This window comes from Poromitra crassiceps (genome assembly GCF_964638095.1).
Source record: "Poromitra crassiceps genome assembly, chromosome: 3".
Classification (NCBI taxonomy): domain Eukaryota; kingdom Metazoa; phylum Chordata; class Actinopteri; order Beryciformes; family Melamphaidae; genus Poromitra; species Poromitra crassiceps.
In genome coordinates this window covers 53,176,558-53,202,591 of record NC_139625.1, presented here as the reverse complement: position 1 = coordinate 53,202,591, position 26,034 = coordinate 53,176,558, and the positions used below count along the sequence as shown (strand labels likewise).

At 45.0% G+C, this 26,034-nt stretch overlaps 2 protein-coding genes across 8 annotated transcripts in view; one reads left to right on the top strand and one right to left on the bottom strand.

The window, feature by feature from the left end:
• The window catches only part of hltf (helicase-like transcription factor), a 28,094-nt gene extending 21,087 nt beyond the window's left edge, over positions 1-7,007 (bottom strand). For both annotated transcript variants that reach the window (XM_083633826.1, XM_083633827.1), the window contains exons 1-6: positions 6,893-7,007; positions 5,570-5,681; positions 3,425-3,615; positions 1,118-1,284; positions 515-639; positions 160-248 (exon numbers count right to left, since the gene is read on the bottom strand). In XM_083633826.1, the coding sequence (XP_083489952.1) occupies positions 160-248; positions 515-639; positions 1,118-1,284; positions 3,425-3,610 (567 nt within the window). In that variant the 5' untranslated portion in view covers positions 3,611-3,615; positions 5,570-5,681; positions 6,893-7,007. The remainder of the gene's footprint in view (positions 1-159; positions 249-514; positions 640-1,117; positions 1,285-3,424; positions 3,616-5,569; positions 5,682-6,892) is intronic.
• A 46-nt stretch (positions 7,008-7,053) lies between these two features.
• LOC310773851 (serine/threonine-protein kinase PAK 2-like) lies at positions 7,054-23,623 on the top strand. Of its 6 annotated transcripts, XM_083633833.1 has the most exons (16): positions 7,247-7,324; positions 10,184-10,220; positions 15,453-15,646; positions 15,787-15,893; positions 16,716-16,863; positions 16,985-17,001; positions 17,131-17,241; positions 17,599-17,731; positions 17,881-17,944; positions 18,232-18,280; positions 18,830-18,942; positions 19,064-19,181; positions 19,927-20,026; positions 20,414-20,610; positions 21,281-21,418; positions 21,705-23,623. In XM_083633833.1, the coding sequence occupies exons 3-16, from the start codon at positions 15,469-15,471 to the stop codon at positions 21,789-21,791; spliced, it is 1,560 nt and encodes a 519-aa protein (XP_083489959.1). In that variant the 5' UTR covers positions 7,247-7,324; positions 10,184-10,220; positions 15,453-15,468; the 3' UTR covers positions 21,792-23,623. The 6 variants fall into 6 exon arrangements, with proteins under 6 accessions (XP_083489956.1, XP_083489958.1, XP_083489959.1 ...); XM_083633830.1 differs by lacking the exons at positions 7,247-7,324; positions 10,184-10,220 and adding an exon at positions 7,054-7,189; XM_083633832.1 differs by lacking the exon at positions 10,184-10,220 and having other exon boundaries at positions 7,200-7,324.
• The last annotated feature ends 2,411 nt before the right edge of the window (positions 23,624-26,034 follow it).

Genomic DNA, 26,034 nt, shown 5'->3' with positions numbered 1-26,034 from the left:
GAACATTATACACCTTCTACTGTGTTCAACAATGAATACACTTGGTGCTAAAAGACTTGTGTCTTATGATAATGAAATCTGAATACCGGTACTCATCTCAGCAAAAAATACTGTTATATCTTTTTTTTTTTTCTCTATCCAATTGTCTATGTATTTTACCTCTTGAGCAGTCAGTTGGGTGGTCAAACCTTTTTTAGTTGGCGGGGCGCGAGCACCCGTAGGACCACGACTTGATTTCATGCTCGCACCTAAAATCAAACACGCACATGCAGAGGTACACACTGTTATGATGCCACGCCCTACGCACACACAAAATACCTAGGCACACACAAAATAAACAATTAAATTAATGAAAATGACTGAAAACGACAAATTTAAATGCAACAATAGCTATATGGATAGTTGTAGTGTATGGATTTGTGTGAGAGATGCTCCATGAAGAAGCAAGACAGAATGGGATGCTGAATGTGCGCATGAGATTACCAGGTACACGTTAGTCTGTTCCACTTCCCACCTGTGTTTAGCTTGAATCCGTGACGTGCCATCCCTTCCATCACAGCAACTTTGTTCTCCTCTTTCCCCCAGAATGACAGCATCACTGGCATAGTGAATGCGTTGTTCGTCCTGTAGGGCACCACTCTGAAAGAGCAAACAGACAAGCATACAATCATACATGCACGCGCACACGCGCACACACACACACACACACACACACGCGCACACACACACACACACACACACACACACACACAGACAGAATGTCCAAATAAAGGCTAAACTAAAATCTAAATTAATAATAATAATAATAATAATGCATGTTCAGTGTTTCCCTCTGAATTTGGTTCTTGGCAGGCAAAAGCCTCTGAAATGAAACAGCGTGTAGTAGATCATAGTACACAGTGGATCAAAGCCAATATATCAGTCCAATACACTGACAAACTGATCAATATATCAGCCCAATATACTGACAAACTGATCAATATATCAGCCCAATATACTGACAAACTGATCAATATATCAGCCCAATAGGCAATATACTGACAAACTGATCAATATATCAGCACAATATACTGACAAACTGATATATCAATCCAACTGAAAGGAAGACCGCACTGACCCCTCTACTCTGGCCAAGTTGCTGTCCATGACGTGGGCCATAGCTGCTGCTAGCTGCTTCTTGATGTGTCCCACCTGGCTGCCATACACGTTGGCCACCATGACGGCGTTGCGGTCATAGGGATTCTGGGGCTCACGCACCAACGCAACCATTTCCCCTTCGGTCACCTGCAAGGTGCAAGACAGAAACAGGGAGGTTTTGCTGAGTGTGCACACCAGACATCTGTCCAGTGTCCAGTAAACAACCACACTCATCAACTGAGCTGGACCAGTTCTTCATCTTTGAATATACACTTTTAGTATGTTTACATTTAGTCTATTGTCATACAATAGTCTTTTCAGCAGTGTACTGTATTGAGTAATTTGAGTAACTGTCTGAACATCTTTGTGAAAGTGGTGTACTTGGTGACTTGACACTCACTTGCCCAGTATAATACAGTACCTGACGCTCACCGCTGAGCCTTTCAGATGACGCTCACCTCCCCAGTATAATACCCTATGCTCACCACAGAGCCCTGCAGATGAGCCTCACCTCCCCAGTATAATACCCTATGCCCACCACAGAGCCCTGCAGATGAGCCTCACCTCCCCAGTATAATACCCTATGCCCACCACAGAGCCCTGCAGATGAGCCTCACCTCCCCAGTATAATACCCTATGCTCACCACAGAGCCCTGCAGATGAGCCTCACCTCCCCAGTATAATACCCTATGCCCACCACAGAGTCCTGCAGATGAGCCTCACCTCCCCAGTATAATACCCTATGCTCACCACAGAGTAATAAGTCCTGCAGATGAGCCTCACCTCCCCAGTATAATACCCTATGCTCACCACAGAGCCCTGCAGATGAGCCTCACCTCCCCAGTATAATACCCTATGCCCACCACAGAGCCCTGCAGATGAGCCTCACCTCCCCAGTATAATACCCTATGCTCACCACAGAGCCCTGCAGATGAGCCTCACCTCCCCAGTATAATACCCTATGCCCACCACAGAGTCCTGCAGATGAGCCTCACCTCCCCAGTATAATACCCTATGCTCACCACAGAGTAATAAGTCCTGCAGATGAGCCTCACCTCCCCAGTATAATACCCTATGCTCACCACAGAGTCCTGCAGATGAGCCTCACCTCCCCAGTATAATACCCTATGCCCACCACAGAGCCCTGCAGATGAGCCTCACCTCCCCAGTATAATACCCTATGCTCACCACAGAGCCCTGCAGATGAGCCTCACCTCCCCAGTATAATACCCTATGCCCACCACAGAGCCCTGCAGATGAGCCTCACCTCCCCAGTATAATACCCTATGCTCACCACAGAGCCCTGCAGATGAGCCTCACCTCCCCAGTATAATACCCTATGCCCACCACAGAGTCCTGCAGATGAGCCTCACCTCCCCAGTATAATACCCTATGCTCACCACAGAGTAATAAGTCCTGCAGATGAGCCTCACCTCCCCAGTATAATACCCTATGCTCACCACAGAGTCCTGCAGATGAGCCTCACCTCCCCAGTATAATACCCTATGCTCACCACAGAGTCCTGCAGATGAGCCTCACCTCCCCAGTATAATACCCTATGCTCACCACAGAGCCCTGCAGATGAGCCTCACCTCCCCAGTATAATACCCTATGCTCACCACAGAGCCCTGCAGATGAGCCTCACCTCCCCAGTATAATACCCTATGCTCACCACAGAGCCCTGCAGATGAGCCTCACCTCCCCAGTATAATACCCTATGCTCACCACAGAGTCCTGCAGATGAGCCTCACCTCCCCAGTATAATACCCTATGCTCACCACAGAGCCCTGCAGATGAGCCTCACCTCCCCAGTATAATACCCTATGCTCACCACAGAGCCCTGCAGATGAGCCTCACCTCCCCAGTATAATACCCTATGCTCACCACAGAGCCCTGCAGATGAGCCTCACCTCCCCAGTATAATACCCTATGCTCACCACAGAGTCCTGCAGATGAGCCTCACCTCCCCAGTATAATACCCTATGCTCACCACAGAGCCCTGCAGATGAGCCTCACCTCCCCAGTATAATACCCTATGCTCACCACAGAGTCCTGCAGATGAGCCTCACCTCCCCAGTATAATACCCTATGCTCACCACAGAGCCCTGCAGATGAGCCTCACCTCCCCAGTATAATACCCTATGCTCACCACAGAGCCCTGCAGATGAGACTCACCTCCCCAGTATAATACCCTATGCTCACCACAGAGTCCTGCAGATGAGCCTCACCTCCCCAGTATAATACCCTATGCCCACCACAGACACAGAGCCCTGCTGCTGACACTCACCTGCCCAGTATAATACCTAATGCCCACCACAGAGCCCTGCAGATGACCGAACATCACGCTGCCATCTGCATCGGGCTCCTCGGCCACCGCAGCACGGATGGCCTGGGTGAGAGTCTCTGTGCTCCTCTCATAACGGTCGGTATAGAGATCCGGCACTTCACTGAACCGCCACCTGCGGAAAGACATGTCGCCTGGAAGAGAGAGAGAGAGAGAGAGAGAGAGAGAGAGAGAGAGAGAGAGAGAGAGAGAGAGAGAGAGAGACTCTCTGATTGGTTCATTACAGGGCAATCAGTGTTGTATTGCACCCAGCTGTGCTTGCATTGGTTCTGTTTGTGTGAAGCTTTGCCCCATAAGTGATGCTAGCACTCTCGTACTAGCATCACACTCAGGCTATAAGGCAATAGGGGGGAACGGCTGTTCAAAACACTCTCCTAGCCGTCTCCGACGTCCGATTGCAGATCCGAAGATGTAATAGTCCTCCTACGGAAGCCAGTAATTTAGCCGGGGCTGTTAAAATTATACTCCTGCGTGAAACAACCGTTTAAAAACAGTCTTTCCACAGCCTGTGCCGTATTTAGGAGAGGAGAAGCTTCCTAGTGCCGACAGGAACCTTGGGAGTTTGAGTATTTCATGACATGTTTTGCTTCCCAGGTGCCCTGGATTTGATGATTTGATCACTGACTGAGCATGTGTTTGCTCGCCGCGTGCAAGCGGTGCACCATGATAGTGAGATCAAACACACCCTGCTGTAAATTCAGCACAGGCTGTGGAAAGACTGCTTTTAAACGGTTGTTTCACGCAGCAGTATCATCTTAACCGCCCCGGCTAAATTACTGGCTTCCGTAGGAGGACTATTATATCTTCGGATCTGCAATCGGAGACGGGTAGGAGAGCGTTTTGAACAGCCGTTCCCCCTATTGCCTTATGGACCTGAGTGTGACGCTAGTACGAGAGTGCACTTATGGGGCAATGTGAAGCTGTGCATGAGGCGACATCAGTTGACAGATTTAATGGCTCTGGAAACGCACCAAAGTGTTTGCAGTCATTTTTGACTGATTACCTCTCTCAGGTAGAAGTTAGGAGCTATAAAGGGTCATGTACCAATTGACACAGTGGAGACATGGCAAAACTCAAATTTAAGTTTTGTTGGCGACTGAAAAAAGACCAATTTTCAAATGTGAGTGGAACAGTGGGAGGGGGGAGAAAGAAACTGGGCGCTGTTCACGTCACAAAAGAGAGTAGAACACTAAAAGAAGTGAAAAAGAAATGGTTCCAGAATGGGTTTGCGAATGGCTCGAAGGTGTTGCAGAGATCGAGAATACCCCTCGGAAGTCTGAAGCGCATATTGGGGCCATTCATCGCTCTCGCCGCCAACATCCTCATCCTCCTCCTTTGCCAAGTACTCCAATAGTAGCAAATCAGCCATTGCTAGAGTGAGCTTGGCTGGGTGTTTTGGGGTGTTAATTAACTTTGGTTATTATGATGTGTTCCAAATTGTGTTGACGTTTGCTATCTATCAATGACGTTTTCCATTCGGGTTGTTTTTATATAGGGGGGTTGCAACATTCTGAAGCACACTTTCATATCAAATCTGAGTGACGTTTTGTGGTTGTTGGGCCATTGGGCCTCATTCACAAAGCAGTTGCACCTGCAATAAAACCAACAGGAGGGTCACAGAGATGTAAATCAAATGACTTTGTACTCGCCCAGGCAGTCCTGAGAAGAGGTCTAATCAGCAAATTAACTCAAAACGTGTGGGTTTCCAGAGTCTTTAACTGCTGTCTGTCTCTAGACTCTAATATAATGGCTGTGTTGTAGCAGCAGCTGCTGCTGGAGGGTGTGCAGGGACTAGTCTAGGCCGGGGACCCTCTACCAGTAACAGCCTTCATAGACTGACCTACTTCTTGGAGAAGATATGCAACAAAAAATGTACATCATCACTTACATTGGCTAAAGTAACGTTAGCCGTTACATAGCTCACTGATACCGCCAATGCAAAAATCATGTAGACTCTTGCATAACGTACGGACTCGTCTTGAAGCTGCGTACCAAGCTAGCAAGTCTAACTAGCAGCAGCTACGTTTGACACGTGTATGTAATGTTACTCTTTTTGATGATAAAACACACAAACACAGACTTTCATACGTTTGCTTCTCCTCGGCGACAACGGACTTGCTGGTCAAAACGATGCTTCTGATGCTGTGTCGTCGCCGTTGGTGATGATACGCTGCTGACGTCGCCAATAGTGTCAAGTTAGCTGGAATAAAGAACAATACTTCCGGTCCCAACCTTAAAAATACCCCTTTTTCGGGGGAGGGGGGTGTATACTAGTTAAGACATCAATAAATCAAACATGAGAAGATTTGTAAATAGTTGGTCAAATTAACAGTTCATAAAGTCACCCAGTGAAGCCCATTGTTGTGCATGCACTGCATGCTAACATTAATTATATTGCTTATATATTGTCTCTCTCTGCCACCATCAATTGATAAATGTTGACACCTCATAAGATTTTTTTTGAAGTACAAAATAAAGCCAGGCCAAATGGGAGTTAGTTGAGAGTGTGCAGTCTCCCTGTGTTGTAATTGAATAATGAATTACAGTAATCTAGTGAGTTTTCAGTCTCCTGAAGGAATTTTTTTTTTTTTTCCTGGTAGGCTACTTTATCCTCTTTTTGGCACCACTTCAATGTTAGGTCCTCTTTAATCACCATTGAATGGCAGCAACAACAGCAACAACAATAACAACAATAATAAAGAATTTAATAGAATAAAGACTATATATTTTAGAAACATTAATCCAATCAGGGAGATAGCTATAACAGCCTACGTGCGCTCGATTCCTAGGCTCGCCTGCTGCGCGGACTCGGCCGCCCTGCAGCTCGCATACACAGCTTGCCAACTGTGCAGCCTCGCCTGCAGTTCTGCTGCTGCATGGCCTCACCAGCTCTATTGATATGTACAGCGCACAATTGATCAACTTTGCATCATGATGACATCACTCACTGATGACATCACTGATTATGTCACAATGCATGACATCATCAGTCGGTGCTATGACAGCATCAGTGATGTCATAAGATGTTGTGCTCTTATGACATCACTATGACAGCATCAGTGCCTATGACATCATCAGTGATATCATAAGATAAATTTTCTATTATGACATCACTATGACATCAACAGTGGGACAAAAACTGAAACAGAACAGACAGAGATTGCCCACTTGCCGTGTGTGTGTGTGTGTGTGTGTGTGTGTGTGTGTGTGTGTGTGTGTGTGTGTGTGTGTGTACATGTGTGCGTGTTTGCTGGAAAAACTGATTTCATTGGTTTATCTTTGTATTTATTAACATCAATTTATACTTATATATTTTTTCATTTTCAGAACATTTCTTTTAAATAAATCATGCTTTTAAAAGTGATTTCCAGGGGTGACGCAAGTACGCTTTTATTTTGAAGGTCCACTTACCTGACTTCCGGTGTGGTACCTGCTAAATTTCGCAGCCTTGGCGCAGCTCAACCCGACTAGCTCATCCTCCTGGGACTAGCCAGCAGCTCTGTTTTGCTAGCCAAGTTTACGCGCCCTCTGCGATCTGACCAATGAGCGTAACGGAAGCCGCGAGGTTCCGATTCTGCGTAGATTCTGCGTTTGGTTTACGACGTTCCGTTTCCGCATTACCAGCGACGGTTCCTCTCCTCCCCGCCCCGGCCAGCCCAGCAGGACCGACAGGAGCCAGAGAGCAGAGAGAGACCACCAAACGGAATGGTAAAAGATACAATTTTTTCCACACCTCCCATGACATTTGTGAAATCTCAGCCACCAAATCAGGGTCCAACAGCGTGAGAAACTACAGAAACGGGGCGGAGTTTGGCAGCCGGAGTTGTTTTTGGCGTCTAAACAGTAAGTTTGGGTTTGTTCATTCATAGAAGGCAGATAGTGTCAAGTGTCACCTAGGGTTTTTCCTACGTACTACAGACTGCTGATTTGGCAATCGTACGAATATACTTGTCTTGCATTCAGACTGTCTGTCTTCTATCTTCTTTCATGCTATTCTTGGCGAGGAGACGGGTTTCCATTCTCCAGATCAAGACAAAGTACAGTAGGCTACTGTTAGTGGGACTTGTGGTCTAGAAGGGAGGCGTGTTTTCGAAATAATGACAGGCTAGGGGGCTACTAACGTTATAATATTATAATGACCGTCCTCCTCAACCGGTCTGTGATTACACCACTAAACTCTGGTCTGGGTCATAGGGCACACATAAATAAATAGGCTACATACATACATACATACATACATACATACATACATACATACATACATACAACATAGGCCTAACGTTACTTGTTTTTGTTTTCACTGTGGACTTGCAAGTCCAGGGTTTGGGAACAATCCCTATTTGTTTTACTCTAACATCACTTTTTAATCAATCTGCAGTGTGAAAGGGAGGTAAAGCTCAGACTGGTATAAACTGTAAATGACTTATATCATTGTTGTCAGTCATCACTACTCTTCGGACAAAAAACACATATTGCTCAAGTAAAAGGAATGAATTGGCTTAATAAAAACACTCAATTAGAAGTAGAGTTTCAAGTGTTTTAGACATTCTCAGAAATGTATCAGACAGTACCTAAAATCGGACTCATCTGCATTATTTCAGTCATTTTAATTGGTCACTTGAGTACCTCTACCAACTATCACCTGAATGGCTGAAAATGTGAAACCTCACTATGAGTTTCAGAGAGGACGTATTGCAGTTTGATGGGTCCCCTTTAGACTAACTTTGCAAGGCAGCTGGATTTGTGCAACATCATGAGATTAGAATCAGAATCACTTTTATTGCCACAGTATGCAAGTGACATACGAGGAATTTGTCTTAGTGTCTGTATGCAGCGTAGCGGTCACATCAATATACAGAGATAAGAAGTAGGAAGATAACTAAAGACAATCACAAAGTTGCAAGTGCAATGTGTATGATCACGATCATACAACTATTTGGCAGCACCAGGTTATCTCAGACTGGCAAGATTACCAATCTGAACTGTTTCCTTGGAAATATTACAAAGCATGGTAACAATTTCCCTACTGATTGCCACTTAACTCCTCTCACCTATGTGTGGTGAGAGGAGCAGGGTAGAATCCAGCCAGAGACTATACACTACTCTGTCTGTTAGGCCGGCTCTTAGCTCTCCCACCTGGTTCGAGTCATGCCATTGAGTTTGAGTGGCCTGAGGTGAGAGGTTACCAGGTTGGTCATTTCATTCATCAAAATGTTGACACAGGGTGGTGAGGCAGCTGTTTGAATAACAGGATAAGGTGTTGAGTGTTTGCTGCTTTTGTGTGCTGCCAGCCAGGCTCATAATCAGTGAAGTTACTGTAGCAGAAGGTACTATGCTGTGTGTGTGTGTGTGTGTGTGTGTGTGTGTGTGTGTGTGTGTGTGTGTGTGTGTGTGTGTGTGTGTTTGAATCTGTTTCTGTGTCAATGAATGAAAGGAGGTGGAGTGTGTGTGTGTGTGTGTGTGTGTGTGTGTGTGTGTGTGTGTGTGTGTGTGCGCGCGCGCATGTGCTACATCACTCCTTCCAGGAAGTCCTGCGCAGAATCTCCTTTTATAGAAGCCAAACACAAAAGCCTGCTGTTCACTTCCTGTAAACAGCTCGGCAGCTATGCGTTTGCACTTTGCTCTCCTCTGGTTGGCCGGCCCGGGCTGTGTGACCCGGCTTGTGGGAGTTCCAGGATGAGGAAGTGGGCTTCCCCTGGAGGCTGCCAGACACGCGTGATTTCTATTCGCACATAGGATAAGCAATAACCACGCCCTGTGGCGCCGGGATTGGCCAGGAGCATTGAAGCTTGGGACTAAAGCACCTGGGGTTTTTCATCTTTTAAAATAAAGATGTTTAAAAAAACTATTGCTTGTTACATTTTCAGTGCTGTACCTTTTCTCTGGGTAAGAATTGAGCTTGAAATTAACGATATGATACATTCTATTATATGAGCTATGAACGTGAACACAAGACCGTTTATATTATTGCATGTTTTTGTAGATTGTGTACATTGTGTAGATTACAATTATTATGCTTATTATTATTATTACTATGCTAAGGAAGGTAGGTGACCATAATTCATTTCAATGTCCGCTCTCAATGTCCGCACTCGAAATCGCTGTCCGTTCTCAAGAGCTATTCAGTTGGTTCATGAAATCGCTGGGCTGCGTGCCCTCCAGTGTTGCTCCTGGCCAATCCCGGCGCCACAGGGCGTGGTTATTGCTTATCCTATGTGCGAATAGAAATCACGCGCCAGACACGGGGGGGGGGGGGGGGGGGGTACAGTGATAGAAAGTACAGTGATGCAGAGAGAGGGAGAGAGAGGGGGGGTGAATGAGGAACAGAAATCAGAGAGCTCAGTGGGATGAAGCAGAATCAGGAGGCAGAGCTTTGATGAACTGAGACTGTGTTGAGTTGAGCAGCTGGGAAGTAACGGGGTGTAAAATGCCACGATTAGTAACAGCTGAACTGGAGAGATTTTTTTAAATCTCTGTGATGAAGACTTATTCTTTCTTTTATACTGTTTTACAATTTTAATTCTCTACTATTGTTTTTTAACTATTTTAACTTGCACTTAACTTGCACTTTAACTTTGGACATGCATCTCATATGCGGGCTGAGGAACTCTGTTGCATAAATGTTACCATTTGTCTTGCATATAGTGTTATTTCTTTGCACCATGATCCCAAATAAACGCTGTCTCATTCTGCCTTCCACAGAGATCTGGTAACCTGGCGTCACCAGGCTCTCTCAGAGGTACGCATTACTACAGATATCTGTACCCGCCCCGTCTTCCGGTGGATCTTCCGCTTTGTGTGCCACAGTGTTTTCGTTCCCCCTTTACCGTTTTGACCGGTGTGTTAGGCGCCAGGCGGTGATGCCATTATTTGGTTTTAGTTTGTTTGTTTGTTTGTTTTAGCTTTGTGGGTAGCTAGCTACTCGTGTCACCCATGTTTTCTGAACAGAACGCGAGGATTGAGCGGGAGCACAGCTGCACTTTGGTTCCCGGCGGATGTCGTGGTGTGTTCCGCACATAGCCGGATGACAATAAACTACAATTTGAACTTGCTAAATGTGAGAGACAGGACTGTGAAGCAGAAGGGCAAAACTGCATTTGAAATGGGAACTAGAGAGCGGCTCTGGGTTAGTGGATTTTTTGGACTAGTACCGCTTTACTGAAAGCAGACAAGCACAGTGCATGCAACACTTTAGTAGGCTGCAGCAGTGATGTAGGCTGCAGCTGGAGTGCACACCTGCTTGCTGGCCTGGAGGTTTAGCTGCAGAGCTCAGAAAGCTTCGCTCCAAGCTACATAAAAGATCTGCAAATGTTCACAATGGAGCCTCTGTTGGCAGGGGGAATGTGTGTTTTAGGGCCAGGGGAATGTGCTTGAGGCGGGGTCTGCGTGAGGAGGGGCCGTGTGTGTGTGTGTGTGTGTGTGTGTGTGTGTGTGTGTGTGTGTGTGCGCGGCTGTGTGAGTGTGTGATGGGCAGGGCAACACACCCATCCCCAGCAGCCCTGCAGTTATGGAATTCCTCCTTGGAGACAACAACATGTCTCAGCCTGGCCAGCCAGCACCCTGTACTCAGTCCAACACACACACACACACACACACACACACACACACACACACACACACACACACACACACACACACACACACAGAACCAAGTTTGAAAATGCACATTAAGGCTTGGCTGCATCTAATTTTACTCTGTTCGGACAAGAATACACTTGTCCCGTCCAAGACCACTGAGAGGAATGAGCCAGCCTGCTAAGACCTGCCCTGAAAAAGGGTAAAAGAGAGAGGGGGGGAGGGAGGGATAAGGAAATAGTGAGACTGAGCTACTGTGGAGAAGACACACACACACACACACACGCACACACACACCCTTGGAATACATACAACAAAGGTTTTCATTGTCTACCTGGTCTTCTGTAAGGGACAGAAGAGGCAACAAAAGGGTAAGGAGCTGTGTGTGTGTGTGTGTGTGTGTGTGTGTGTGGGGGGGGGGGGTTATAAAACGGAGACAACTGAGGGCCAAAGAGAAGTCGGAGAGTATTGGATGAGTGGAGTGAGTGATTATGGCTGGTTGCTGTGCTGCTGTGTCTTTCAGAGACCGTTCCACCAGTGACCACACACACACACACACACACACACACACACACACACACACACACACACACACACACACACAGCATCGTCTGTGCAGCTTGAAGCCCTTTAAACAGCGATCCTTCTGATTCATAGTTATGGAACAATAGAGTCGGTAATTGACACAGCAGCGTAACAGCCTAAGACATGCAGTGGCAGCATGGTTACTTACAGCGTAACAGCCAAGACATGCAGTGGCAGCGTGGTTACTTACAGCGTAACAGCCTTAAGACATGCAGTGGCAGCATGGTTACTTACAGCGTAACAGCCAAGACATGCAGTGGCAGCATGGTTACTTACAGCGTAACAGCCTTAAGACATGCAGTGGCAGCGTGGTTACTTACAGCGTAACAGCCTTAAGACATGCAGTGGCAGTGTGGTTACTTACAGCGTAACAGCCTAAGACATGCAGTGGCAGCGTGGTTACTTACAGCGTAACAGCCTAAGACATGCAGTGGCAGTGTGGTTACTTACAGCGTAACAGCCTAAAGACATGCAGTGGCAGCATGGTTACTTGCAGCGTAACAGCCTTAAGACATGCAGTGCCAGTGTGGTTACTTACAGCGTAACAGCCTTAAGACATGCATTGGCAGCATGGTTACGTACAGCGTAACAGCCTTAAGACATGCAGTGGCAGCGTGGTTACTTACAGCGTAACAGCTTAAGACATGCAGTGGCAGCATGGTTACTTACAGCGTAACAGCCAAGACATGCAGTGGCAGCATGGTTACTTACAGCGTAACAGCCTTAAGACATGCATTGGCAGCATGGTTACGTACAGCGTAACAGCCTTAAGACATGCAGTGGCAGCGTGGTTACTTACAGCGTAACAGCTTAAGACATGCAGTGGCAGCATGGTTACTTACAGCGTAACAGCCTTAAGACATGCAGTGGCAGCATGGTTACTTACAGCGTAACAGCCTTAAGACATGCAGTGGCAGCATGGTTACTTACAGCGTAACAGCCTAAAGACATGCAGTGGCAGCATGGTTACTTGCAGCATAACAGCCTTAAGACATGCAGTGCCAGTGTGGTTACTTACAGCGTAACAGCCTTAAGACATGCATTGGCAGCATGGTTACGTACAGCGTAACAGCCTTAAGACATGCAGTGGCAGCGTGGTTACTTACAGCGTAACAGCCTAAAGACATGCAGTGCCAGTGTGGTTACTTACAGCGTAACAGCCTAAGACATGCAGTGGCAGCATGGTTACTTACAGCGTAACAGCCAAGACATGCAGTGGCAGCGTGGTTACTTACAGCGTAACAGCCTAAGACATGCAGTGGCAGTGTGGTTACTTACAGCGTAACAGCTTAAGACATGCAGTGGCAGCATGGTTACTTACAGCGTAACAGCCTTAAGACATGCAGTGGCAGCGTGGTTACTTACAGCGTAACAGCCTAAGACGTGCAGTGGCAGCGTGGTTACTTACAGCGTAACAGCCTTAAGACATGCAGTGGAGCGTGGTTACTTACAGCGTAACAGCCTTAAGACATGCAGTGGCATCGTGGTTACTTACAGCGTAACAGCCTTAAGACATGCAGTGGCAGCGTGGTCACTTACAGCGTAACAGCCTAAGACATGCAGTGGCAGCGTGGTTACTTAGAGCGTAACAGCCTAAGACATGCAGTGGCAGTGTGGTTACTTACAGCGTAACAGCCTTAAGACATGCAGTGGCAGCGTGGTTACTTACAGCGTAACAGCCTTAAGACATGCAGTGGCAGCATGGTTACTTACAGCGTAACAGCCTTAAGACATGCAGTGGCAGCGTGGTTACTTAGAGCGTAACAGCCTAAGACATGCAGTGGCAGCGTGGTTACTTACAGCGTAACAGCCTTAAGACATGCAGTGGCAGCGTGGTTACTTACAGCGTAACAGCCTTAAGACATGCAGTGGCAGCGTGGTTACTTACAGCGTAACAGCCTTAAGACATGCAGTGGCAGCGTGGTTACTTACAGCGTAACAGCCTTAAGACATGCAGTGGCAGCGTGGTTACTTACAGCGTAACAGCCTTAAGACATGCAGTGGCAGCGTGGTTACTTACAGCGTAACAGCCTAAGACGTGCAGTGGCAGCGTGGTTACTTACAGCGTAACAGCCTAAGACATGCAGTGGCAGTGTGGTTACTTACAGCGTAACAGCCTAAAGACATGCAGTGGCAGCGTGGTTACTTACAGCGTAACAGCCTTAAGACATGCAGTGGCAGCGTGGTTACTTAGAGCGTAACAGCCTAAGACATGCAGTGGCAGCGTGGTTACTTACAGCGTAACAGCCTTAAGACATGCAGTGGCAGCGTGGTTACTTACAGCGTAACAGCCTTAAGACATGCAGTGGCAGCGTGGTTACTTAGAGCGTAACAGCCTAAGACATGCAGTGGCAGCGTGGTTACTTACAGCGTAACAGCCTTAAGACATGCAGTGGCAGCGTGGTTACTTACAGCGTAACAGCCTTAAGACATGCAGTGGCAGCGTGGTTGAAAGCGGACTTTGTTTCAGGACTGGCTTGTTACATAAGACAGAATCAGCAGGCCTGTATGTTTGTTTTCATCATCTGTTTGCAGTTTTATTTGGCATCAAAAGAGTGGTGACCTTACATCAGTGTTTGGCTGACAGTACTTTAGGGGGAACGACATTTCAGCAGTGCAAGAATCTTCCCTGTGTAGGCCCACCTGACTTTGACAGTGAGCCACATTTGTGATCCGGGTTAATCCGCACTGTGTCGGCGGGGTCACACGCAGGAAGTGAGGAAACCTTTGTTTGCTTCCTGTTTCCTGTCTGTGACTTCACCAAGAATGTAGGGCACTGCATCTTCTCGGTCTGCGCTGAAACCGCTTTCTCTGTGAGACGGGAAGAGGTATTTTTGTGGTCGAGGCTTGTGTGTGTGTGTGTGTGTGTGTGTGTGTGTGTGTGTGTGTGTGTGTGTGTGTGTGTGTGGTGTGGGCGTATGTGTGGGCGTATGTGTGTGTATGTATTTGAGACAGGTTCAAAAGTGTTGGTGACAAGCTCAGTTTTCACCTTATTAGGATAACGGGTACCGCTCACTCAGCTTATGCTTACTCAGTAAACATGCCAACAATATATAATTAGGCACATTCTCCATCATAATTTCTTCATTTTTTTCTCTGTTTTGCTTCCTCTTCTCTCTCTCTCTCTCTCTCTCTCTCTCTCTCTCTCTCTCTCTCTCTCTCTCTCTCTCTCTCTCTACGGTCATATCATTCTCATTTCCTCGCTCAATCACTGACACTCCTCTTTCTCTCTCTCTGCCGCTCTCTTTTCCTTCCTCATTCATTTGTAAAGCGGGGGACGAGACCCGACACGTCACATTGCCCTTTCAGCGTTGCTTCCTGTTTGCACTCTGTTCCCTTCCCTCATACACTCAGCAGTGACCCACAGACTCACTGTGCTGTGACTTTACTCTTTGGGATGCCGGCTATGGACTAATTTGGTTTGTAATACTGTCTTTGTAAGTGTATGGGATCTATTTTTTTAAGAGCAGCAGATGGTTGTGTATATTATGCATATCTGCCTATGTATGTATGTATGTATGTATGTATGTATGTATGCCTTTTACTTCTTTTCTTTCTTTTCCTGTGTCTGAGCTAGTTGTTGTTTGTGTTCTACAAAAACTGAAGATAACATATTGGGGTGGGGGGGGGGGCAGCAGATGGTTCTTTGTTGGTATGTTGGGGTCGACGTGTAACGATTTGCCGAGAGGAATAACTAAATTAAATATTAAAAACTGTAATATCTGAACAAAATTGTTAATTATGTAAACAAGCAAACATATTCCATATATACTATATACCCATTATGTGTGTCTGTTCTCCTACTCTGCAGGTGTACGTGTGTGTAGATGTGTGACAGCGGAGTGTGTGAGGACAAGCCCCCCGCCCCCCCTGTCAGGATGAGCAGCCAAGGAGGAGGAGCCAAGGACCCCCAGTCGGCCAATCACAGCTCTCGGCCGCTGCCCTCTGTGCCCGAGGAGAGGAAGTCCAGAAACAAGATTATCTCCATGTTTGCCTCTGAGAAGGGTGAGAGAGAGAGAGAGACACATACACACACACACACACACACACACACACACACACACACACACACACACACACACACACACACACACAGGTGACAAGAGTGGTATTGGGGTGACCAACTCTCTGAACTTTACCTCCAGGAGGCAGGAAGAAGGAGCGTGACAAGGACAGGCCTGAGATCTCCCACCCCTCAGACTTCGAACACACTATCCATGTGGGCTTTGATGCTGTCACTGGAGAGTTCACTGTAAGTGTGTGACCTTCATACTGGCTATTTTATACATGTGGAAAAAATGGGAGAAAAATCAGAAGAAAATGTCATGAGGAAAACGTGATCAATAATGTGACTATTGCCAATTAAGATGATAGCACATCTAAGCCGTTTACCTTGGTGTTTACAAGTGGTTAGTGTAAGCATTGACATTTTGAGTTTGGTGCCCTTTACAGAACCTGTGTGTGTGTGTGTGTGTGTGTGTGTGTGTGTGTGTGTGTGTGTGTGTGTGTGTGTGTGTGTGTGTGTGTGTGTGTGTGTGTGTGTGTGTGTGTGTGTGCGTGCGTGCGTGCGTGCGTGCGTGCGTGCGTGCGTGCGTGCGTGTATCTTTCTGTAATTCGAGTCGGGGGGTGATGTGTGAACTGCAGCCTGAGTCAATATGCGAGAAAAGTTGATCCCTCAATTTCCCCCCTGAAGACCTGGGGAAATTCCTGGGAATCTTTATTTGCAACAACAATTGTAAGATTCGCAAAAGGTCTCAGTCCTGTAAAGTGAGCAAACCGATATTTGAGATATTTGTATGGAGTGGGAGAGTTGACAGTTGAAAAACCAGGTAAGTGAGGGATTTTTTGGTTTTCAAAAATGTCTGGAAATTGGACTCCGAGAGCCGCTAGCCATCCGAGTGCAGAAACCTGGCACCCGCACTCCTCAGGATCCATGTGTTTTATTGTTTTATATTGTCTTATTCTGGTGTGTGTTTGTGTGTGTGTGTGTGTGTGTGTGTGTGTGTCTGTGTCTGTGTCTGTGTCTGTGTCTGTGTCTGTGTCTGTCTGTCTGTCTGTCTGTCTGTGTCTCTAGGGTATGCCAGAGCAGTGGGCCCGCCTCCTTCAAACCTCCAACATCAGCAAATCAGAACAGAAACAGAATCCTCAGGCCGTCCTCGACATTCTCAAGTTCTACGACTCAGCCAGCGGAAAACAGAAATACCTCAGTTTTTCTGTCTCGGGTCAGTTTGTCTTCGTCTTCTATCATCACCATCTTTCTATCGTATTCAAGGATCTTTTGCACCTGTTCAGTCTCCCATCTCTCGTCTTATATTTTCTCCGCTCTTATTTTCTCTCTTTCAGATAAAGATTCACAGTCGGTGAGTAGTTAACCCTCGTCGGCCGTGTGGACGAACTTCATGGTTCATTCGCTTAAACATGAAGATGCTTAGTGTGCACTTTCTGCCACTGGCAGCGAGTTATATCTCTGTGTATGTTCATTGTTACAGCCAGGTAAGAAGGGTACCGAGACATCCCCGTCAGGTGGCAAGGACGGCGACGATGACGATGATGACGAAGCTCCACCCCCGATTGTGGCGCGGCCAGAGCACACAAAATCAGTGAGTCACTATTTATACACTATTATACTATGCCAAATTTAGCTTCTATCAGGTTCATAAACATTCAGTTCACGCTGTATAATGGAGTGAAACACAAAGAATAGACAACACAAAACATAGACAACACACAAAGAATAGATTGTGTTTTTTTTTGTTTTCGATATGAGAATTGGGTATTCGAGAACCACGTGCGTTATTATTAGTATTCTTTTTTTTACAATATATACACAGAAAATCTAAAACCAAAGATTTATTTTAAGGGAGGGGAAAATGTACCTGTGCTGATGTCACTTCGTGGAGACGAAACTGAACAACAGCTAGAATGGATTTTTCCTTCAACACTGTGTGTGTTGTCAGGTGTACACGAGGTCAGTGATCGATCCCCTCCCAGCTCCGGACGGAGACGCAGCCTCCAAGGCGGCCGATAAACAGAGGAAGAAGGGAGGAGGAGGCGGCAAGCTGACCGATGAGGAGATCATGGAGAAACTCCGTATGTAACACACAGACGCTGTGAATGACTCATCAAAATAGATGAGTCTGTGTCTGTGTCTGTGTCTGTGTATGAGTCATCACAGACACAGACACATTATTTTCAGCTCCAGCAGTGTGTTCACTGTATTGTTCTTTGATGTTTCTTAGGAACTATTGTCAGTATTGGAGATCCTAAGAAGAAATACACCCGTTACGAGAAGATCGGCCAGGGGTGAGTCAGCGTTCACATTGAAACACTTTGGATTTGCTATGGAGGTTGTCTGGCAGGCGATAGGCTGCTGGTGTATAAATTAGCACTGGCTGAGTTTGAACTAGTCCAGGGATGGATATTAGAAAACTAGTTGCAATATTTTAGAATGTTTTTTGCTGAAGCATCATATAGAAATGTTGTAATGCAGCACAGCAGGCCTGGAATAAACCAGACTTCCGGGGGGGGGGGGGGTGGGGGGGGACCTTATTAAAAGCCACTCGTCACCTCTCCCTCCCATTCTCTCTCAGGGCGTCTGGCACAGTGTACACAGCCATAGATGTTGCCACAGGTCAAGAGGTAAGGTCACCACACCATGGAACTCTGCACTCACTATTCACCTTATGTTTCTACACAGGGGTCAGCCAGTTACTTCCTATTGTGTTGACACTTCCTGTGACAGTACAGTACTAGTGAGCAGGTAAAACAGATGGTGTTTTGAACAGGAAGTCATAACACAACTGGGTCAAGTGGCTACATAAGATGATTATCAACAAGCCAAAAGGAAGTCATTTTGGTGTCATTTACTCTACTAAAACTCAATTGAACTTGATGCTTGAGGTGGGACTGACCCAGAAAAAAAACACAGGGGGGGGGGGGGGTGCTCGGACACTTGTCCCCTGCTAATAGATCTCAATTCAAACCACATGTCTAAATATGAATGTTGTGTTTTGGCCATGCTACCTTCCCCCAATTTGACTCCATTGTCCGCAGTGTCAATAATAGATTATAAAAGAGTTGATAACCATGTAATGCGAACAGGCATGGAGACACTGGTAGTAAATGTAGTTGCAGTAGATGCAAGTGCCCAAATATCTTGATGTATTTACAGGATATTGTGTTTTGCAGGTGGCCATCAAACAGATCAACTTGCAGAAGCAGCCAAAGAAAGAGCTGATCATCAACGAGATCCTGGTCATGAAGGAGATGAAGAACCCTAACATTGTCAACTTCGTAGATAGGTAACGTTAACACTGACTTAACACACGTATGTACGTACGTACGTACACACACACACACACACTCACAGCAGCGACCGAATCGATTGATTTGTAAATGTTAATACATGCTGCTGGTTTTTAGTTTCCTTGTAGGAGATGAGCTTTTTGTGGTGATGGAGTACCTGGCTGGTGGTTCTCTCACTGACGTGGTGACGGAAACCTGCATGGACGAGGCTCAGATCGCTGCCGTCTGCAGAGAGGTATGGTGTTGCTGTGGAGGGAAGGAATGGGAGAGAGGGGAGAAGAGGGGGAACTGGCTCTGTAGATGTCTCCATGGAGAATCATGCAGGTGTGGCTTCAGCAGAGATAAAGAGTATTATTTCCTTTCCGTATCACACAATCTCCCCCATAATTTCCTATTGATGGAAAGGGAGAGCAAGGTAAAATTAGCTACTTGCATTTTGTGCTATTATGGCAAAATAAATGTGTATTTACTTCAAACATTAATTTACATGTATATTTAAAGGGACAGCTCACCCTAAAATCCAAAATACATATTTTTCCTCTCACCTGCAGTGTTATCCATCTACTATATCGTTTTGGGATAGTTGCCTGAATTTTGGAGATATCGGCCGCAGAGATGTCTGCCTTCTCTTGAATACAATGGAACTGGATGGCACTCGGCTTGTAGTGCCCGAAGCACCAAAAAAATACTTTTGAAAAACTCAACAGCATTGTCTCTTTCCAGAAATCATGACCCGGTTACTCAAGATAATGCACAGACTTTGTTGTGAGCACTTTCATGTAAGAACTATTTTCTTTTACAGTCTCATGTAGGAACTAGCTAGCAGCTAGCAGGTGTAGTTCGGTCAAAAGAAAATAGTTCCTTGACCAAGTGTGCTCAGGGACGGTACCTGGGCACCAGTGAGAAAGCACCCTTACCCTCTTCTCTTCCTCTGCACAGCTTGTTTTGGTGGCGTAACCTGCTTCCCTCTGTCTGTCCAGTGTCTCCAGGCTCTGGACTTTCTCCATGCCAACCAGGTCATCCACAGAGACATCAAGAGTGACAACGTACTGTTGGGGATGGATGGATCAGTCAAGCTCAGTGAGGGAACACACACACAGACACACACACACACACACACACACATGTATAGTTGTTAAGTCACTCACATTTGTGGATCCAACCAAATAATAACCATAGTAGCACGGTAGCACCATTAGTGAACTAACAGGGATGGGACAACATATTAAAATTCACAACACAAAAGCATGACTTCGTGGGGCTGAAGAATGAATGTTAGCTACATTTTTATTCTGCTGTCGAATCGTGAACCCTGCATCGCTTATTGAATCATATTGTATATGACATAAGCGTACTGTCCTATCCCTATGAAATAATGATTGACGAGTTGCACTTTCTGTTTCAAGTTTAACTGTTATTATCACTCTGAATTGATTGATCTCGCCCTTTTTTCTCTCTCTTCTTCAGCTGATTTTGGCTTCTGCGCCCAGATCACCCCAGAGCAGAGCAAACGCAGCACCATGGTGGGGACTCCGTACTGGATGGCTCCTGAGGTGGTGACCAGGAAGGCCTATGGACCCAAAGTGGACATCTGGTCCCTGGGCATCATGGCCATCGAGATGGTCGAGGGAGAGCCTCCATATCTCAACGAGAACCCACTCAGGGTGAGTGCGAGCATGTGGGAGGGAGACGGGCCAGGCAGCTGTTGCATATTTGTATCTACAAGCGTCTGTCTTCTTGGTTGAACAGCATGTTTGGTCATGGTGGAAGGCAGCGGAAACTAAACCCAGTTTCCCCTGTTGTTGGTAATTCAGTTGACCAGATTTTTGAAGTTGATGTATGTGTTGATATTTAAGCTGATGTTTTATTTACCACTGGTGGCGTGGTGGGAAATATTACTTGAATTTACATTTTCCCGAAAGGGATGGATCAATGAAGTATCACAATATTATTATGAAGAATTAGGCCTTCTTATCAGCGGCCAGACAACAATAAAAATGATTAAGATATTTCAGAAACATACATTTTGTGGTACAATATACAACAACAAGCCATTTTTTTTTCCAATATTTTATTTTATTTTATTTTACTTTTTTTTTTCAGAACAACACACAAAGAAAGAAAACAAAAACGAACAGGCTCCGAGTGCAAACCATTTTAGAGAGAATTATCTGCAGCTTTATTAATGTGGGGGAGATGCAGAATCAATAGGGGACGGCTACAAAGGCTACTATTGCAAAATGAATGAATGGAATGTAGCTACAAGTGTGATTGATATTATAATATTTTGGTTTAATGTATATATTTTTAACCATACTGCTGTATTGTCCTCAGGCATTGTATTTAATCGCCACAAACGGAACTCCTGAGCTGCAGAGTCCAGAGAAACTGTCTCCGGTCTTCAGATCCTTCCTGTCCCGCTGTCTAGAGATGGATGTGGAGAAACGAGGAGGTGGCAGAGAACTGCTGCAGGTAGAGCAGGCTTAAGCACTCCTATTACCGCACTATCTCTCTCACACAGATGTCTACATATACACAAATAATAATCATAATGTAATAATAATAATAATAATAATAATAATTGTTATGTTTGCGGTATCAGTCAAATGTTTGGACACACCTGATTCAATGTACTGTGTTTTCTATTATCTTGAAGCCATTTTGATCTAAAGGCTTATGGTAAAAAAAAAAACTTTGCCCAAACTTTTCTATAATCTTTTAAGAAATTCAATGTGAACACTCTTGTCTGTCCCCGTAGCACCCATTCCTGAGGCAGGCCAAGCCTCTGTCCAGCCTCACCCCCCTCATCCTGGCAGCCAAGGATGCCATGAAGAGCAACCGCTAAATCCCCCCAATAACTGCTGTACCTACCAGCATCTTCACGACCTACGTATGATAACTGCTGTACCTACCAGCATCTTCACGACCTACGTATGATAACTGCTGTACCTACCAGCATCTTCACGACCTACGTATGATCATCATTAGTAACCTGCTAATGGTTCTCTGTCTTTTAAAAGGGTTACTGAAAACAATTAAAATATACACATGCCTTTCCCCCAATCCCCAGTGTTTCTCTACTGATGCCAGATTTAGTGACCCACGTGCCTTCTTATCCATGTGCCTTGTTCCACCCCACACATGTAGCCATATAGAGAGGCAAAGTGGAACTTCACTTCCTGCTTCAGCACTGTACCAGAGATTCCCATAGACATTTCCTAAAATACTTATAAAAATAGTTGTACTTGTTCAAACCATGGTTCAGATATATTTAGAAACAGGAGGGATCCCATAACATTTCACTCGGACCAAAACGTTAAAAAAAATGCAGGTTTAAAGAAAATATTTTTTCAATGTTGGTTTTTTTAGTTTTGGTCCGAGTGAAATGTTCTATGTGCTCCCCTGATTCTAAATATACAGTAGCTGAACCGTTTGGTTTGACCAAGTAAAACTATTTTTCTATAAGCATTTTACGAAATGTCTATGGGAAAATAAATTGCGGAAGAAAATCTCTGGTACAGTGCTGAAGCAGGAAGTGACATTCACTTTGCGTCTCTATTGTGTTTGGTAACTGTTGCTGCAGTCCCAGTACAAGGATGAACTTTTTCTCTTTTTTCAGGGGGGGAGAGAGACACAACTTTCATTATTTTCTAAATGGTATTTAAGATTAAAAATGTCCAGCTTTACTGTCATGATTCATGATTGCAACCCCCACACAGACTTCAGTCCTGCTACCAAACATTCTATATAGGCTTGCACACATATTTCAACACTCCGGTGTTTAGCCCCTGGAAATGACCTTTAACCTTGAATGCTGAAGCTTAACTGAAAGCCATAGAGGGGGAGAGGTGGTGAGTCTACATTTCTGTCACTATGATGTTTCTTGTAGATGTTCTGTTTTTCTTTTCTGTGTTCTACATGTCATGCCTTAATGTCGGTGTAAGTGCTGTGTGAAATTGTTTGTTTGAATGCGTTTTATGCACAACTGGAAGAAGACAGCATTCTTTTGTATATCATGTACTTCAATTGGTGATGTCCTTTTTAAATCTGTAATTTTTTACCAGCTTTTAAAAAGTATGTATATCGTTGTTTTATACTTGTAACTAACATATCAAATGACCATTTTTGTAATTTTGTGTACCAGTTCATCCTCTATGGACTGAACTTAATTAATGAATCAAACTTCAAATCTCCTCTCACCTCTCTGCTAAGCATGACACTCCAGCCAGAACTGAGTCAGAGTGTTTACAAATCAGTTGTTTTTGTTTGTTTTCAGTTCCGCTTGGAAAACCAGAGGGATTGGGCTTCCTAAATTGGAAAATACCTGACTTGTTTAGACAATCACTGGAAAGTATTTAAAAGTCAATTACATCATTATGCTTTTAACACATGCATGATACAGTGCACCCCACTCATTTGGTTCTCCAAGCAGGTCAAAACACATTACTTGCAAATACTGCCTGGCACAGGCTGGAATACACAAATTATGTGATTTGTAAGTTGTGACTAGCCCAATAACATTCCCGATACAAGTGTGATAATGTACATCTGATTGATGAGAATATTAGGTTGTTTGTTTTTATCATCAATGATGAAAAGCCAACAACTTCTGCTGATTTCTCAAATCCATGTTAAATCATAGTATGTAAATTATTATTAAAGGTTGACCTGAACGGACTCAATGTCTCATTTTATCAAACTTTGAGTTTCATGGATGTGGTTGATTTTTTGGCTTTGCTTTTGCCACAAGAAGGCACCATTGCCCTGATTTGTAACAGAAATGCACACACCAATAAAGGCAGCTAATTTGAATGTCTCACACTCAGGCGCACTCACTCAGACACAGGTGTGTGTTTGCCTACTGTGTTTGAATATGTGTTGTGCTTCCGTGCACACCAGGTGCCTTTAAAATGCCAAATCTTGTGCCAAGTCTTAAATCTTTCACACAGACACACGTTATGTGACTTATTCTTACCATGCTGGCATTCCTAGCTCTGGGTTAGATAATTTTGTAACTCACCCACAACACATTCTCCACAAAGATAATAAAAGCAAAACAATGGGAGAAACCAAACAAAAACAAACACACAGAGCACCTACAGCAGGCAGAAGGTTAACACTGTAGAAATAGGTATAGCAGGGGTATTTAGATATAATAATAAATAGATAAAGGCTTATTACATGTTAAGTCCTAGAGAGATATGTCAGTCCATGCTAGTCCGTAAGAGACCACTCTGAAGGGCCTGGGCCCTATCCTCTCCAATATAGTCCAGAAAGGGGTTCCAGATCTGAAAAAATTGGAATGGCCTATCCCTGAGCCAAAAGCTGATAGCTTCCAAAGGGAGAAGTTCCATAACACTCCGAATCCACTGCGAAACTGTTGGAGCTGAGTCTGAAATCCACTGAAGAAGAACACATCTTGCACTATAAAGAAGCACATTGAGCAGCTTCAATGAAGAGGAGACAAGGTTTAATGCTGCCGTATGTAGTCCCAGAATGCAGGAGATAGGGTCAAGGGTCAATTTCCCCCAAATAGGTATCAACTTCTTTACACACTTTGACCCAGAAATCATTAATAACAGGGCAAACAAAAATACAGTGGAAATATGAACCTTCAGTGACCTTACATTTATTACAGAATTTAGAGAGAGAAGGATTAAACTTGTTACGTTTAATCATGTTCTTCTAACATTTTGAAGAAGTAGGCCACACGCCCATACGCATGGCGGTAAAGTAGAATTAGAGAGAGACACATCCAAACCCAGAATAGGGGCAGGTGCTGAGCTGAACTGGTACAGTGAAACAAAAGAATCAAAACTGCTCACACACTACAGGGCTCCTTTTGCGGTATTTATTGCACCAAAGGATTCAATGAGGTTTCGAGCTAGACGCTCTTCATCAGACCAAAGTCAAGTAGACAATATTACAGCATGGACTGCTTTAATGAAGCCGTGCGTGCATGGGGACCACTGAGGTCACCAGGTTAACTGGGTGGAGGGTCCTATGTTGGAGATATGTTTGTATGTGTATGTACAGTATATGATTTTGTAGGTGTGTGTGGCTTTTGTGCTTTTCTGGTTTTGTGTTGTATTGAATAATTTGTTAATACAAAATTTGATCACAAAAACAAAGAAGTAGGCCACACGCAAAGTATCAAAATTATGTTTTTCTCAAAGGATCAACAGCCACTCTAACTGTCACTCAGTCCCCTGTAGCTGTAGCCAAGTCTATTGGTCTGGGACAGGCTGTCTCTCTGAGCTGTATGACCAGCACAGGAGGAGCTGAGGACTATGATGGTATCTTACCATCAGATTACATAGAAATTGCCCTGCTGCAGCTGTTACCGACAGCAGGAGACTCTGGATCACTCGTCCACTGCACCGCACACTCTGGTTTCCAAGCAAAACTGTTACTCCAACATTGATAAAATCATACAGAAACCGGCTGTGCATGGTGTTCATCCCCAGTCAAAGGGGAAGTGAAACTCAGATTTGCATCAACATGAGAGCAGGGTCCCCCCCCCCCTCAGAATAGATTCAGAATAGATCTGAACTCAGATGTTCAACCAAACCCAATGAGGTTTCATTTGAAACTTTTATTCAAACACAAAGCAAAATAAAACACCAGCGATCTCCAATGATGACATGACACATTTATTTATTATAGCAATACAGAATTTGCATGGCACATTTGACATGCAGTATGTGGAAGCAAAGAAATTACAGCACAAAATGCAGAGTGGTCATTAGGTCACATGCATAGCTTTTCTGATCAAATCTGTGACTAAAATCATGGCCAAGATATGTGAAAACAGACCCACAGTATGTTAGGTTTGTCTAGAGATTCAGTAGCCTAGGTAAACCCAGCCCCCACGTGACCTGCTCTCTCAGTTCCCAGTCACATAGTGACTGAGAACAGGTCTGAGAGCAGGTCACGTGTAGCCTGGGTAAACCCATCCCCCACGTGACCTGCTCTCAGACCTGTTCTCAGTCACTATGTGACTGGGAACTGAGAGAGCAGGTCACGTGGGGGCTGGGTTTACCTAGGCTAGGTCACGTGGGGGATGGGTTTACCCAGGCTAGAGATTC